This window comes from Centruroides vittatus, unplaced genomic scaffold (genome assembly GCF_030686945.1).
Source record: "Centruroides vittatus isolate TY-2023 unplaced genomic scaffold, ASM3068694v2 scaffold_520, whole genome shotgun sequence".
NCBI lineage: Eukaryota > Metazoa > Arthropoda > Arachnida > Scorpiones > Buthidae > Centruroides > Centruroides vittatus.
In genome coordinates, this window is record NW_027122712.1 from 83,626 (window position 1) to 100,844 (window position 17,219).

At 28.9% G+C, this 17,219-nt stretch overlaps 1 protein-coding gene across 1 annotated transcript; it reads left to right on the plus strand.

The window, feature by feature from the left end:
* Positions 1-599: 599 nt before the first annotated feature.
* Pgm1 (phosphoglucose mutase 1) lies at positions 600-16,952 on the plus strand. The gene is given in 11 exon segments (XM_067287552.1): positions 600-712; positions 715-920; positions 13,865-14,027; positions 14,160-14,435; positions 14,506-14,696; positions 14,998-15,152; positions 15,222-15,353; positions 15,429-15,548; positions 15,756-15,939; positions 16,023-16,157; positions 16,238-16,952. Coding segments are annotated over 11 exon segments (1,680 nt in total). The 5' UTR covers positions 600-684; the 3' UTR covers positions 16,328-16,952.
* Positions 16,953-17,219: the final 267 nt, after the last annotated feature.

The window sequence follows — 17,219 nt, forward strand, 5'->3', positions numbered from 1 at the left end:
CAAACGTCCACACATACAGAAATTACCCCCAACTTTTTTTTGCATTTCTCGACGTTTCAAGGTGTCCTAAGTCCAAAAATGTAAAAATGTGGGAAGGTCATTCGCTGGATGCCATACTTTATCAGCCGGGAAAGTAATAAAAATATGCTTATAGAATAATCCGCATCTGATTTCATATTCATTTTATTATCGAATATAAATATTTTATAAAATAAACGTTCGTCGACATTTTATTCCCGATGAATCTATAATGGCGCCGAGAGTGACCTTTCATCAAGAAAAAAAAATCCAAATCAATAAAACTATTTACCAACGTTGATATTCAAAGGAAATTCCCATTATAATTTCGGCTTACGTAGAATCCATACGCTATTAATTAAGTTTGTTTTTAGAATTTTAAGAACGGAGAATGTATTTATGTATTATATATTATTATATATGAGACAATCGCTCTTTATTACGCGTTAAACTTATGAATATAAACAATTTTTGTATATTATTTAGATACATTAGAAATATTTAATTTTAGAAGAGTCCGAATTGGAAAAATGCTGTTTATCGATTTATTCAGTAGAGGGCGTCTTTCTATTCCAGGGCAGACGTAAAAGAGATGCAGAGATAGCTGACCTTCACAACAAGGGCAATCGCTCTTTGCTGGCTTTTTTAAGTACAGAAAGGTGAAAGATGAAGTCGCTTACGGTAGCTACTACTCCTACGACGATCAGAAGCCGGGAACGAGCGGTTTGAGGAAAAAAGTCAATGTATTTAAAAAGCAGAACTACACGGAGAATTTCGTGCAGGCTACACTCTCTGCCATGGGAGACAAATTAACTGGATGTACTCTAGTTGTTGGAGGAGACGGTAGATACTATGTAAAAGAAGCTGTAGATTTGATTGTCAAGATCTCTGCCGCCAATAAGGTAATTATATTGACTGTGCTGTTATGTTGAAATTATATTCCATCATCTATAATTACTTAAAATCACAATTATAAGATTTTCATAGAGGAATGAAAATCTTATAACGTAAATTTACATACATATTAAAAACTTGGCCAAAAATATCAACTAAAATCTATGAGAATAGTTTTATATTAAAATTATACTAATTTATATATTATTTCCAGACTATATATAATTTTAAACCTTGTTTGGAATGATTTTTCAATATAGCTTACATTTTAAGTGCTTATAAAATATAATAATTATGAAATATTTATGTTAACAGTACAAAGTAGTAGCTAACCAAATTCACAAATACAGGTGGTGCATAAAATAAGTTTGCCTATTTGGCACGGTCTATGACCGGCCAAAACTACTTATTCGATCGACGAGAAATTTTGGTGTCGTGGGTAGTCGGGTTAACCAAAAAAAGTTTTAGGATGTTCGCACTTTGGAACTGAATTGTAATTTCTATGTTGCAAATTATTTCTTTAGGGAACATTAATCCACACTAATGCTTGCCTTGTGAGATCATTTTTATTTCATTAACCACTCAGCAGTGAGGGACGTATATATATGTCGAGGGCGATCGTGTGGCAGTGGTGAAGGACGTATATATCTGCTAAATTCTTTTGGGGATATCGCCAGAAAGTAACTAAAAACTACTGTGAAAAAAAATTCATATAAAAAATGAATTATGTAACAATAAAAAAACAACTTTTCTTTTAGTAAACATAACTGTTTACAAAATCTTTTTCCGAAACGGTAATGAGAAAAATCGCGTGAAAAAAATACTTTAAAAATTTTCCAGGTATATTCTCCACTACTAAGGGATAGCACCATACCTGACTATCCCACTGCTGAAAGGTTAATGACATAGATGCTTTATGGGAACTTTCTTTCTCTCATCAGTATAGAGCATATTTTTTAATTGACAAGACATCTCTTCAGTAAGTTTTCTTAAAACAGTGATAACTTTCTTAAAAATTAATTTTCTTATCTGGATTATTAAATTAAAGGACTTGAAAAAATTATGTATGTTGACTCACCTTTCAGAATTTTTGAGTTGACTCAACCTGAAGATTCTGAAAAGACAGATCCATGTAGTACATAATTTCTTTAATTTAATAATCCAGAAATAATTCACAACAAAAATTTAGTTTTAAAAGCTGCTACTGGGAGAAAATTTGTGCTTTAAGCTGGAATAAGATGCATGAAATGATTAAATGTCATCTAATATATATATAAATGAGGATGTTTTGTTTGTTTACATTCCTAGGCCATTTGACCAATTGCTATGAAACTCAGCAGTTAGGTTTATGTACTTCAAATGTAGGTAATGTTGTACATCCCACCCCAAAATATCTATTGGATTTCTCTAAATCAATTAATTTCTATCTACATTTGATTTGCTCAGTTACATGTAGCATCATCTATTAGCATAAAATAATAAACTAAATATAATTCTTATAAAGGATGTAATTTTTAAAAATGTATATTATATTCACTTAATTACTGCAGCAATGATATAGCATGTCTCTTTTGTGCTATATCGTTACTGAGACAGGTAGCGTATAGCACCTTAATGCATGGAATCGAAAGTGTTACCCTGTGAAAAGTCTATAAGTATTTAATTTTTCAACACAATGTTCTCAATTCTTTTAGCAGTGTCTTGTCCCTGTACATTATAATTTTCCTGTTAGATGATCAGCATGACTCTATTGCTATCTAACTCTGTTCGGGAGAAATTTTGAATTGAAGTAATGCGACTTCAAATCCAACCTGGAAGTTAGTATATAGTTAATAATGGGCTTCTTCCTGGGCCTTCTTCCCCTAAGCTTTCTACATCTGCTCTCGACGTCCATCTATCTAATTTCTTTCTCAAGATTAAGGAAGGACTTTCTAGCTCTCTGATGTCATAAATGACAGATGTTATGAGCAACCAGTGAACATTTTACTTAATGCAGGGGGATGCATTCCTAGACAACAAAGTGCTAGACGAGGTCATTTTAACATAGAGTAAATAGGGATAGGGGAACATGCAACCAAAAATAAACAAATTTTACCTTAATTTTAAGTTATTTTTATATTAATTTGTATAATAATATATGTTAAATAACACAAACATATGCACACAGAAATGTAAAGTACATTTTTTGTGATGAAGGTCCTGACTTTTCTGAAATTTGTTTTATTATTTTTTTTTTTTTGCAATAAAGTCATGAACTTTTATTTGTTGCTTTTTTCTTTCTTTAAGCAAATGTTGGTAGCAGAAGATCGCATTCAAAACTCCTCATTTTGCTTTTGCACTCCTTCAAAATCTGGATTATTTGCTACAATTTGATCACGATTTTGGGTTATCGTTACCAAAATTTTAATAAGGAAATCTGTAGAGGAATTTTTTGGGTTCTTCATTTTCAGAATTTCTATTTTCCAGTTCTACATGAATTCCTTCTTCTGCCAGTTCTTGAATGTTGATGTTGGTAAGGTTGGTTTTTGCAATATGAGTTAATTCTTGTCAAGCGAAGTCGATATTTCCTATGGCATCCATGATGTTATATTTTTTCCAAAATTGCACTAAACATAGATTTAAAGAAAGTACACCTTTTTTCCACCTTTTGCTGATTGGTTCATGTTCGTAAATAATTGTATTATGTATGAATCAATGAAATGCCACGATAATTTAAATCAGCGTAAATTTTGAGCTTTTTTAGGCTTCGAGCAGATCACGTTATGTTGAATCACCATTAAGTGAGGCAGCGTTAAGCGGGGTCTTACTGTACTCATTACTAAATAATTATTATTGTTGTAGTATATTATTGTTTGCTTCTATTCATTTCTAATCTTTCTAACTATTTATTGTCACTATAGGGTTAGTGACAACGATTAGTTAATTACAGTAAAACCTGTGTAAACTGAAATTGCAAGGTACTGAGTATTTCCTCTGGCTTGGCTGGTTTCTGTTTTAAACAGGTTTTAAACATTCCAAACAATCCCAGTAATTTGTGCAGTGTGTGGCCGAGCACCACCGAGCTGGAACCATATTTGCTGAAGTTCTGCTGTTGAAAAGCTATCAGTAAAATTTCCAACAACTTCTTCAAAAGCATTTCACAGTACTGCTGGTATTGAAGGTGTGGGTGCCATGGTAAAATACCCAGGGCCAAGAAGTTGGTTGTTGTAGGCCCTCACCAATTTACTTGAAATGATGTCTGCCAAATCTGATAGGGATTGTGATTGTGCAATATTGACAATTGTGTGTGTTGAGGGTTCCATTACAGAAAAATTGTGATTCATACATATATGAATTCTAGATCATCAGCTTTTGATACAAGCCAGTTGCTGAATTCCAAGTGCTTCTGAAAGTTTGCTTGCAGAAACACTTGATGAGTGCATGTGATAAGGATGAAATTTCTACCTCTGTAGAATTCTCTCTACAGAGCATTTTGTGGAGCGAATGTGCTCAGTGATTGCACGTGTACTTGTATAGAGATTTGCTACAACTGCTGCCAGAACCAATGTCTGATTGTCATTGTCAGTTGCAGCACTTGGCTTACCTGGACAAAAATGTTTTGGACAGTGCCTGCATTGTGAAACTGTTGAATAATGTGATGTAATGTTGATGGTGATGGATGTCTATGATTAGGGAATTTTTTTCCTATACAGACTTGCTACAGCATGCATGATAGTTTTCTCCACTAGCCCCATAACAAAACACCATATCAATCATGTGTGCAATTTGCCATTTCACTTATTGTAAGGTAAACCCAAATTGATTTACAGTTTCTTACAACTTTTATGCAAATAATCTGTATTTCAGTGTATTTCAAATTATGTTATCATCACATCCTATCATAAAAATTATAACACTTACTTATTAAGCATTAAAAAATGATTAAAAACATTTTGTATTAGTTATTTGTTGTTTATATTTTGTTTGTGAATTTCTTTTTCTATTCATTGTTTTGTCTGAATTGAAATGTTAATGCAGGTGCTTCACTGCATGACATAAACAATATTTTGCTTGTTTTTTTATCTTTGTTTATGTACCAAACAAAAGTGGATTCTTACTAATTTTTGTATATCCTACAACTTTCTAATTAACATTTTGGGATGCGCTGTTTTAAAGATCTTTTTGAATGACCTTGAAAATGTCCTTTGAGATCAGCTTTATGTTCACTATTGGATCTGACACACATCATAATATTCTGTTGTTTGTTTTGGCCTGCCATAAACTGTTCAGACATTAAGTTATGTGTACCCAGATTTTTCAGATATCCTTTATGCTGGTTGTTTATAGTTATTAAAAATGATTATAAAACTTACTTTCAGAAATTAAAATTATTTTAAAACAGTTTTCAATTATTAAAAGCCTGATAGTTTTTTAATCTCTCATAGTTAAGATAATATGAAGTCAAACCAGAAGTTATATGAAATTGGGATCATTATAAACTGTTATAGAATTTATAAGTAAAAAATTGTCTTTTCTAGTAATAAGAGACATACATATATATTGTCTCTTATTACTATAATATATATGATTATATATATATATAATATGTATGTATATAATATATATATGTACAGGTACAGTACATAGTATAAAGAAACTTATAAGTGAGAGAAGTAAATATTTAATTTTAAATTTTATAAAAAGCTTTAAAATACAATTTATATGTTGTCCTTGTTTTATGAATTCCTTCATTATTATTCTTACTTATTGTTTGTTAGCATGTTAAGTTGGAAAAACTACAATTAAATTAAATTACAATTATTTAATATATTTTTTTAAAGTGGTTTATTCTTATCAGCATAAAAAAGTAGAAAGTTCAAGGTTTAAAAATCTAGAGAGGATGAATATACTTATATTTATCAATTTAGTTCTAAAGTTGTTTAATTTTTTTAATTTTAGAATATGGATCTATTAAAATTTTTAATTTCTATTTTGTAAATTATCTTGAATATTTGCACTAGAAGATATATATAAAATTTATTTTAGTAAGATTTCTGATTTCTGATCTTTTCAAAAACTTCCAAAATAATTTGAATAAAGTTTTTTAAAAATATATTAATTAATTAATAATTAGAAATAATTATATATTAATATTATTATTTCCAATTCAAAATTACATTCTGAAATTGATATATAACAAGTATTACACAAACTTTATTACATAACATAAAAGAATAAATTTGTAATCATAATATTTTGAAACTATAAATTCTCCAATTCTGATTTGAAATTGAGAAATATATATTTTTTTCTTATGAATTTTTATATTTAAAATATTAACAAATTAATTAAATTTTATTATTTACTTGTAAATTAATGTTTATAAATGTGTTCGCTCGGAGTTTTAGCAATAAATCAAATTTGAACTAAGACTGTAACGAAAAAGGTAATTTGGAAAATTCACAAAATACCAAAGTAATAATTAAAATAATGACTTTAATTGTTTTATGTAATTATTACAGATTATGATCTAATTTATTTTCCTAATTTTAAATTAAAATAGATTAGAGCAAATTATATTAATGAATTTTTAAAAATTTTATTTTACGTCAGAAATAAAACAGGATAGTTTTTAAATTATCTAATTTAAATTTCTAATCTAAATTTTTAATTATCTAAGAAAATCTATGTAAAATAACAAATTCTTCTTATTTAAGAACATCAGAATTGGTTATATTAAAATAATTTTAAAAATTATTCAGTAGTGTCTGCTTACGAAGAACCTGTACAGATCATCAGAACTGGTTCATTATACGCAATGTTCGTTACATTGGATAAGAAATAAAACATAATCTAACTTTGGAAAACTAAAGTTTAATGTCTCAAAGATAAAATGTAACAAATTATTACATAGGATGTTGCCCATTAAAACATCAATATAAATGTGCATGGTTACTTAAAAAACTGTTATTTTTGTTTGTCGATTTTTGCTAATTGCATAGCATTCTGTAATATAGTCATCTCAGCAAAACTATTTAAAATATTTTGTGGAGTATTATATGTAAAAACACTTGAATAACAATAGTGTTTTGCAAAACTTCAGAAATTGGTGTTATCGAAATGTCAACACAATCTGTGTATTGCGTCATCTTCATCCTTGCTAACTTCATTATTTTTGGAAGACACTGAAGCTATATCATATCATTTGTCAAAAGTTTCCAACAAATAACACTATTATCAATCTGGCATATTCTTCAAAATTGTAGTCAGAAAATGCATCTATCTAGTAACTGCAGAACAACACATTTTGAACACATTTTCAGTTGTAAGTTTACTTTTAAAAAGTTTGTTGATTGGAATGTCATCATCTAAATTGAACTCTTTTTCCATTAGTTTGTGGAAAGCCAGCATGTCAAAAACAATTTGCTATTGTTTGCATTGATATAATTTGCCATGTCATATGGACAGAGTTTATTGCATCAAGTTTTATAGAAAACAATTCTTTGCTATTATCTATAGAAGTTACCATTTTTGAAAGGAGAATTTGCCGATAGCTGCTCTTTAAACTGTGTATAACTCCTTGTGTAAAGGATGTGGTTTGGAACTTGGGTTGGGCAACACGAACACCAATGTAATGCGACATAAATTCTTGATGTTGGGATGCACCAGGTAGTTGTCAATCAATAATAAAATTTTTCATTTGTTCTCAGTTCATCATCTCATTCTTGCAGTTTTCCACAGAAAATGTCAGAGGTCATCCAAGCTCTTCAGTTAGATTTGTAGTTTACCGATAGCTATAGATTTTTGAAACATCTTGGATTTTTTGATTTACTGATTACTAACAGTTTTCTCTTTTCTGTTTCCATAAGATTTGCTGCTAGTAGAAAAGTAATTCTTTCTTTAGATAATTTTTCTCCTGCACAGCTTTCTTTTTTTGAATTTTAGCATCCTATTTGGTGTGAGCTTATAAAAAAAGCCTTGTTTCATCTGCATTAAAGATATCAGTATCTTGGAAATTTTCTCTAATTTTGGGCCACTTATTTTGCAACCAGTCTTCTACCATGTCCATGTTTACTGCAGTTGCTTCTCCAACAATTTTTCAGCTTCCAATAATGTTTTTGTTTAAATCTCTCAATCCAACTTCTACTGCATTTAAACTCAACTTGCTTCCAAATTCTTCTGCTTTTGACTGAAATGTAGCAAATATAGTACCACTAATAGTTGTTGTTAAGTCTCTGTTGAGAAAGCAGTTTTAACAATACTTGATTTAATTCATCATATGCTGATTTTCTAAGCTTTTTACCATTGGATATCATGTTCAAAACTTGCAAGTATTTTCTTTTTCCTTTTAAATGATAGCAATTGTTGATTTAGTTATATTTGTTTCTTTACATAATTTGCTTTGCTTTACACTGTTTTTCAACCTTTAAATAATTTCATATTTAGTCTGTAACATAAATGGCTTATGTTTCTGTTTACACTGATTAGCAAATTAGAGTTGTCATATTTCAAAGGACAGTACTTTGTAATTTTGACTTAGCAAATGGCAAGGGTCAACATGCCTAAAGATTATGTGCAGTTTGTTATTCTTTATAATCAATGTCAGCTAATGGAATTTTTTTCTAAAATTAACAGTGTAAATTTTAAATTTTGTGATGGTTTGGTTTTGAAATTCAAATTTGAAATATTATATTTACAGTTAAAGTTTTCTAGCCAATGAAAAGCATACTTTCAATTTCCAAATGTTAAATTGGCAGGAAATCCAACAAAATACCTTTTGAAAATCGTTTAACTGTTAATAACAGATGATAATTATCACTTAAAATTAAAATTACAGCATTAACAAATAAAAATGCTCAACATTGTAAATTTCTAAGTTCATTGTTAATGAGCTAGTAGATGAACCTCAGAAAATACCTTAGTGAAGTAAGAAAACTGGTACAGAGAGAATATAGAAATTAAATTTGTGATGAAAAATTAAGTAAATAAATGTGTGCATTGAAATTAATTAATTAAAAGCAAAAATACCCAAATTAAGCAACATTTTCTATATTAGGTCATTTTAGGTCATGATCTAATATAGAACCTTTTGTTTAATCCATTCATGTCGCTCCCATTATGTTATAGGAAAAATTTTTTTATTTAAAATCCCTAGTAATAACTCGAGAATATTCTTTGTATGCATAATCTGTTATAAGTGATAGCTTTCATTTTTTTAAATTCAAATATTATTCATTATGTTTGGAAGTTCATTATATATGGGTTTGTTCTAGCTGAAAAAAAAAAATTGCTCTTATGGGTGTTTCATTCATACTTTTAAAATTGGTTTGTTATAAGCAGGTTTGTTACAAGTGAATGCTACTGTATATGAATAAAATTTTAAATATTTTAATAATTTAATATATAGATTTATGATATGTTTTTAATACTAATTGGAAGTACACCTATCCCTCGTTTTACACGGTACTTCTTTTACACGTTTTCGCTTTTACACGGTTTAAAAAATAAATGTAGAAAATAAACTGGCTATGATCAAAAGGAACAATTTTTAACTCTAATTTACATCCATATTCCAATCCACCTTAATTATATGTTATAGTTGATATTTAGGATACTAGGTGACAGTTTTATTTCAATCCGTCAAATAGTAACTGATAAACCGATATAGGGTACTCCCCATACGCATGAAGTTGCATTCATTGCACATAGTTTTAAACCAGAAAATTTTAATTTTTCATATTCATAAGTAACAAATGATTACATTATTTTTAATTACATTTTTTACATTACATTACACAATTACATTACATTTTTATGAATCTTTCAGATTTTATTTTTTGTTCCTGTATACTTTGTATTTAATTAATAAAAGAATATATTGTTTTTTTTTTGCCTTTCAATATTTTTGTTTGATTTATGTACCTTCAAAAAATTGAAAAAAATTCATAATTAATAAACAACGAAATTATGCATTTTTTGCATACTTTTCGATTTACATGGTTTTACATTAAAAAAGATACAAATTCGATTTACACGTTTTTCTCAGGAACCTATCTTCTGTGTAAATCGAGGGATAGGTGTATTACTAAAATACGAAAAATATTAAACCTTCGGCAGATCTTGCTGTTGCCCTAACTTTTTTAGAAAAATTTCTGAGAACACTTTTTCATGTTATTATGTAAAAGCTGGGAAATTAATAATTTGTATATGATATCATTAAAAATTTTTTATATTAATTATAAAAAGGCAAAAAGCTTATTTTGAGAGTAGAGATGAGTTTCTAAAAGAGATTAAAACTGATAAGACTGAAATTTTCATTGTCTTATCTAGTGTTTCTCATTTCCCAGTCTTTTGCTTGTCCCTTGCTTTTGCTTTTGATTTCAAGATATACAAAATATCTTGAAATCAAATGATATAATTATTTTTCATTTTTTAAAGTAATTTAATACATTCTGCAACCTCCAAATTCATATTAATAATGCTTTGTAAGATATATATTAAAAATTACCTTTGAATTACGTAGAAATTTTCACAAATAGAAAAAATTTATTAAAGTTTGCTGGAAACTGCATACAACAACAAAAATGCCTTTGAATTGAGTTGAAAATTTAAAGAATAAAATGAACTTACATCAAACTTCTAACTTAAAAAGTAATTTTTGTTTTTTAAATAAAACACAATACAAAATATTATCGTAAATTTTTATAATAAGATTTTAAAAAGCAAAGATGGTCAATACTCCAATCACTCGATCTGGTTCTTATTTAACTAATGAAAAGCCTGCTACCCTTTCCGATTAAATTCATGTGGGTGGAACCGTCTTTAATGCATTTAAGAGAAGACAGATGTGTGTTTTTTCACCCGTAGCCTGGAAGATTTCTGCTTCATTTTTGAGATTGTAGTACTTCTTTTGCTCTCTAGTATTCTTGATTTGTCTACCTGGGCTACTTTAATAGAAACATCAAGCTTCAAATTGATGCAAGCATCAAATTGGGCAAGGATATAAACGAGTACAAAGTCTGCAAGTACGAAGTTTTTCTTCATAAACCTGATTATTAAAGACAAACAAACTGTTGAATTATTGGGCTATAAAGCCCAATAATTTGACAGTTTGTTTGTCTTTAATAATCAGGTTTATGAAGAAAAACTTCGTACTTGCAGACTTTGTACTCGTTTATATCCTTGCCCAATTTGCACAACCTGGCATCATGCAATTATTGAAGTTACTGGGCATGGTTAAAAATTAAGTCAGCACAATTAGCATAAGCACAATTATTCCAGATAATGCAGGTTCTGACAAGTAAAGAATTTTCGGAGTCCTGCCACAAATAAGCTACATATTGATTGTTGACCATTTGTGACATGCCATAACGAGCAAAAATTTGAAAAACTAATAAGTAGGTTTAAAATTAATAAATGCAAATGTATTCTGACAGTTTGAGTTGTACTTTCTATTTGCAAAATTTCGTCAACCTTAACCCAAAATAAGAAAAAAGTGAATTTTTAAGAAATTTACGGGATTTTGCGGGTTAAAAAACAACCGGAATCCCGTTTGAGAAACCCTAGTCTTATCCCAGCCAAGATATGATTCATGACTCCTCTCTCTCCACTTCCTTGAGTTCTGAAGAGAACTCGAGGAAGTGGAGAGAAAGGAGTCATGAAGGAGTCCAAAATTTAATAGCATGAATTTAATCAATCAATTTCCTGAAATTACAAGTTACTCTGCCAGATTTTATTTCTTAATTATTACTCCATTCTGAGATTTTAAACAAAATAGTCAACAACACATTCTCACATCTATGGAACGTTTTTCCTTCCCTTTTTACTTTCCTGGCTCTGTTATATTATAACAGAGGGAAAGTATAGTAATTGTCAAAAAATGACTCTCCAAGATTTTTACAGTTTTGGACTCGGACCGTAAAGTGTAGAAATGCAAAAAATTTTGGGGGTTTCTGTATACTGTAAGTATGGGGCAAGATTTTGTTCACCCTCTTTTAAGCTTAACTCCTGCGCTTTTTGTCGAAAATTTCTGAAATTTTGTGAAGAGATTTGTGTATTAGGGGGATAGATGCTATTAAATTTTGATGATTAAAGGTCAATGGGGTGGAGAGGGAAGAGGGTCATGTGTCATATCTTGAGTAGGATCAGACTTAATGATCATTTACTTGTTTTTAGCATTTACAATTTTTTTATAAAAACCCATTGCTACCCTTAAAATTAACTCTGCCATTTTATAATAGTTAAAAATATAAAAAGTTTTTAATAATAAAATATCGTAATAGATGGCACCACACATGCAGTTTTAAATGTAGCCATGAAAGTTAAGCAACTCATTGCTGGAATTTTGTTCATGGGGTCTCAAGACAATGAGATTTGCAGAAAACCTGTAGGATCAAATTTGACGTGATTTGATTACAATATTTTCTTGTGTTATAACAACTGGGAAAGTAAAAGGTGATTCAACTTCACCATCAAATTATAGGCAAATGACATTACTATCTACATTAAGAAAAATTTAAAATCAGTTTAGGCAAAACGCTTAATTCATGGACTAGTAAAAATAACTAATTATCAATTTGCTTTTTTAACCGAGAGTGGTACAGAACAAGTTTTTTATTAATGTTAACATCAGTGATTAATAATACAATTGCAGAAAAGACAAAAACTAAATAATATATTGTTAGATCTGGAAAAAGCATTTGATAAGATCTCAATTGATCTTTTATGTAAAAAATTACAATGATATAATCCTAATAAAGTTAAAATCTTTTTGGTAATTATACAGATATACCTTACATAATGCAGGATTTGATTAATGTGTGAAATTAATTGCAGCAATCCCTTTATATATGTGGCAGAAGTTTTAATTAATGTGGCTTTAATAGCTGTTTTTACTTAACAGATGTTTTTCTTGGCAAATAAACAAAAATAGCAAATTCACTAATACTTTATTAAAAATAAAAATATTTGTTATTAACCGAAAATTTGTTCTAGTGGGTAGTGATTGATTGGTTGAGTATCAAGATATCACTGTACTTGATTAACATGATTTTGATATAAATGGCAGCATTGAGGGATCAGTTAACTGTGTTAATCAATGGGTACCTGTACAGTGATCGTAAAAAAAAAAATAATAAATTACATAACCCAATGAAAATTAAAGTTCGATTGGGTGATCCAATTTCCCCTTATTTTCAATTACAGGCAGTCCTCTACTTACGAACATTTGACTTACGAACAAAGCCGACAGAGGCGGGTTAAAGTGCAGTTAGTTATTTTTTATGTATAGTCAAGTTTATTTTTGAAGTTTTACATTAAAACATTTACAGTACATAAATATGTACATTTGTAGTTGTTTTAAATGAGTAATTTTAATAAATAATATACTGTACATGTGATTGATTTGAATTTATACTTCCCTTTAACAATCTTAATTCAACATTATTCAAGGAGCCTAAACATTACATAATTGTAAAAACAACGTTGTATTTGAGTTTTTGCGCCAAACATCGTCTTTTCGAGCTACGAACGGATTAAGTTCGTAAGTAGAGGACTTACTGTATATATGATATCAATAAATAAAGTTACAGATAGTGAGATTAATTTAAATGTTGATGCTATACATTCTGTGCAATATGCTGCTAACTGCATCAAAATAGAATAAGTTGTTAATGATATTTGAAAAATTTTTAAATTGATCAGTTATTTGTAATGAGTTCCAATCACCTATAAGGCTTTATTATACATTTTGGTATATTGGAACCAAACTTTTTGGACCCTAATATATTTATTATGCATTGCTAATTGTACGAATGTCAGAAATATAACTTTTGAATATAATTTTTGTCGTCATAAAATTAAAATGATGACAATACTTTATATACAAAAGTTGCTGTTGTAGTTTTTGAATATAACAACTTTGTATATTATTTTTGGTCGTTCGCAAGTCGAAAAGTATATTCTTAATTTTTAGGTTAAAAGGCTTATAATAGGTCAAAATGGCATTCTTTCTACTCCAGCAACATCTTGCATAATTAGAAAGAGAAATGCTGATGGTGGAATAATCCTTACTGCAAGTCATAATCCAGGAGGTCCTGATGCTGACTTTGGAATTAAATTTAACATTGACAATGGAGGCTAGTGCTTGTTTTATTTCTTTAATTTTATAAAGTATTAATTATTTATTTATTTATTTATAGATTAGACTAAATTTGAATGATATAAAAGTTTTATGTAATCTACAATAATTATTATTTAACTATGATTAGGACCTGCACCTACTGGTGTAACTTCTAAAATATTTGAAATAAGCAAAGAAATCAAGGAATATAAAATTTGCCCAGAATTAAAAGTTGATATAACTAAACTAAGTGAAGAAAACTTTGAAGTGGATGGCTCTACTTTTACAGTTGAGGTTGTAGACTCTGTTCAGGATTATCTTAATTTAATGAAAGAAATTTTTGATTTTCCAAAAATTAAAGAATATTTAGCTTCAGGCTGTGGTGGGAAACCATTTCCTATACTCATAAATTCATTAAATGGAGGTAAATTCAGCTATAATAATTTTTGAATATTTATTAAGTTATAAGTTATTTTAATAACTTAATTATATAGTAATGGGACCTTATGCAAAAAGAGTATTTTGTGATGAATTGGGTGCTCCCAAGAGCAGTGTTGTTAATTGTATTCCATTAGAAGATTTTGGAGGTAGACATCCTGATCCTAATTTAACTTATGCAAAAGATTTGGTAGATGCCATGGCAACTGGTGATTATTGTTTTGGTGCAGCATTTGATGGTGACGGAGTAAGTTTAAATTTATTTTACTTTATTTTCAGTTAATAAATAACTTTTTGATCACAAGAGAATTCTTGTCATACAGGCATTAGATTACAAACAAATGTCACTATATTTACAAGCACTTTCGACAAGATTATTTTCGTCTTCTTCAGGTCAATAAATGTGGTTAATATTCTTTTTTATATTATAGCGACATTTGTTTGTAATCTAATGCCTGTATGACAAGAATTATCTCGTATTAAACAATCGGCGTGCTGTACAATCTTGGATCATTAAACTTTTTCTATTTTTTCTTTCCTTTCTTTAGGATCGCAACATGATTTTAGGTCACAAGGCATTTTTTGTAACTCCATCAGATTCTCTAGCAGTACTTTCTGCTAATTTGGATTGCATTCCCTATTTTCAAAAGACAGGTGTGAAAGGATATGCTCGTAGTATGCCAACAGCTGGAGCAGTTGACAAGTAGGTTGCATATTACTTAAATTGTATTTTTATGTATGTAATATTAAAATATAAAATGCATTCTTATAGAGTTGCTACGAAAACAGGAAAAGAATGCTTTGAAACACCCACAGGATGGAAATTTTTTGGTAATTTACTTGATGCAGGAAGAATTTCAATTTGTGGAGAAGAAAGTTTTGGGACTGGTTCTGATCACATCAGGTAAAGAATTAATCTCTTTTTAATATTTAATTTTAAATTTATTTTGCCTAAATATATTTAATTTTGACAATTTAGAGAAAAAGATGGTTGTTGGGCTGCTCTTGCTTGGTTATCAGTTCTAGCAGATCGAAAACAAAGTGTGGAACAAATGTGCAGTGATCATTGGTCAAAATATGGAAGAACGTTTTTTACAAGGCAAGTTTTGCAAAAAAATGTTACCAATTCAAAAAATAAGTTAGTTAGTTGATATTTATTTGGTTAATATACTTCATGTATAATTTTTATAGTTTTTTTTTTTAAGAAACATTTTAATTTACTAATTTTTAATGTTAGAATTGCTATACAATTACATTGAAATCTAGTAAAAAATTCTAAAAATATTTTAATTTTATTTTAAATTAGATATGACTATGAAGATTGTGAAACAGAACCAAGCAACAAAATGATCAGTCTGCTTCAAGAATATGTGAAAGATGGAAGCCTGAATGGGAAAACTTTTACAGAAGAGGGAAAATCTTACACTGTTCAAAAAGTGGATGATTTTGAATATAAAGATCCAATAGATGGGTCAGTGACTAAAAACCAGGTACCTAAAAAATAATTATTTGTAGATTCTCAATGTATAACAATTTGAACATATTTATAAATAATAAAAAATTTTTATGACAGGGTATAAGAATTATATTCACAGATGGATCTAGAATTGTATTTCGTCTCAGTGGAACAGGTAGTAGCGGTGCTACTATTCGTATGTACGTAGATTCGCACGAGTCTGATTTAACCAAACACAAGTTAAGTGCTCAGGTAATATAATTGTTTTTAATTCTTACGTAATTTAAAAAATAGTTTGTAAATTGTAATTTGTTCTTTCTCTCAATTTTTAGGAATTACTGAAACCACTTATAAAAATAGCTCTTAGCATATCAAAATTACAAGAATTAACAGGAAGAACAGGCCCTACAGTTATCACATAATATATACTTCTATAGACAATGAAAAATGCAATAAAAAATTTTTTATTGGTTTGTGCCATAAAATCCCCCCTAAAAAATTGATTTTAGAAGGCATGTTTAAATGTTAAATTTATAATAATTTATATAAAAAATTTTATATAATATAAAAATTAAACAAAAAAAATAGAAGTATGTTAAAAAAAATTGTAATATACTGATTGTTAAAATGAAACCATAAAATCTATGAATTGTTATAGTCAAGATTTAAATAATTATGTAAGATAAAAAATTTTTTCAATATGTATATATATTTTACTTTGCAAGTGTTAAGCATAGTAGTATTAAAACCTTGTAAATAATGACCATTAAAATTTAATGGTCTAAATTTAAAACTGCCATTACAATTACACCTATCTAAAAGATATACAACCAGCAGCTACTGCCCAGTGAATGTTTTATTGCAAAATCAAAAAAAAATATAAATCCTTTAACCTAATAGACTTTAATTTAAAAATTGTAAATTCATGATTTTTTTCCCACTTTTGTTTAATTATAGTAAGATGTACTGTAAACAATGGGCAAGTGTGAATTTTGAAATTCTTATTGCTGTAACACAAATGCTTGTTATTAAAACCATTTTGAATTAGTCTGTAATTTTAAATTTTGTTATCAAAACATCCTGAATCTCTACATCAGTGGTTCCCAAAGTAGGTGCTAACATCCCCCTGTGGGCAGTGAGTAAATATAGGGAACAAAAAGAAGTAAGTGGGTGGTAGGGGGTGCTGGAGAAGGCTAGTGACCATAGGTGAGGGTTGGGTCACTGAAAAACCTTTCCCTTTCCTCTATTAAAATGGGTAAGAAGAAACATTGCATTTAATGGTTTCCAGATGTGCAGAACAGTGTATGGTAAAGA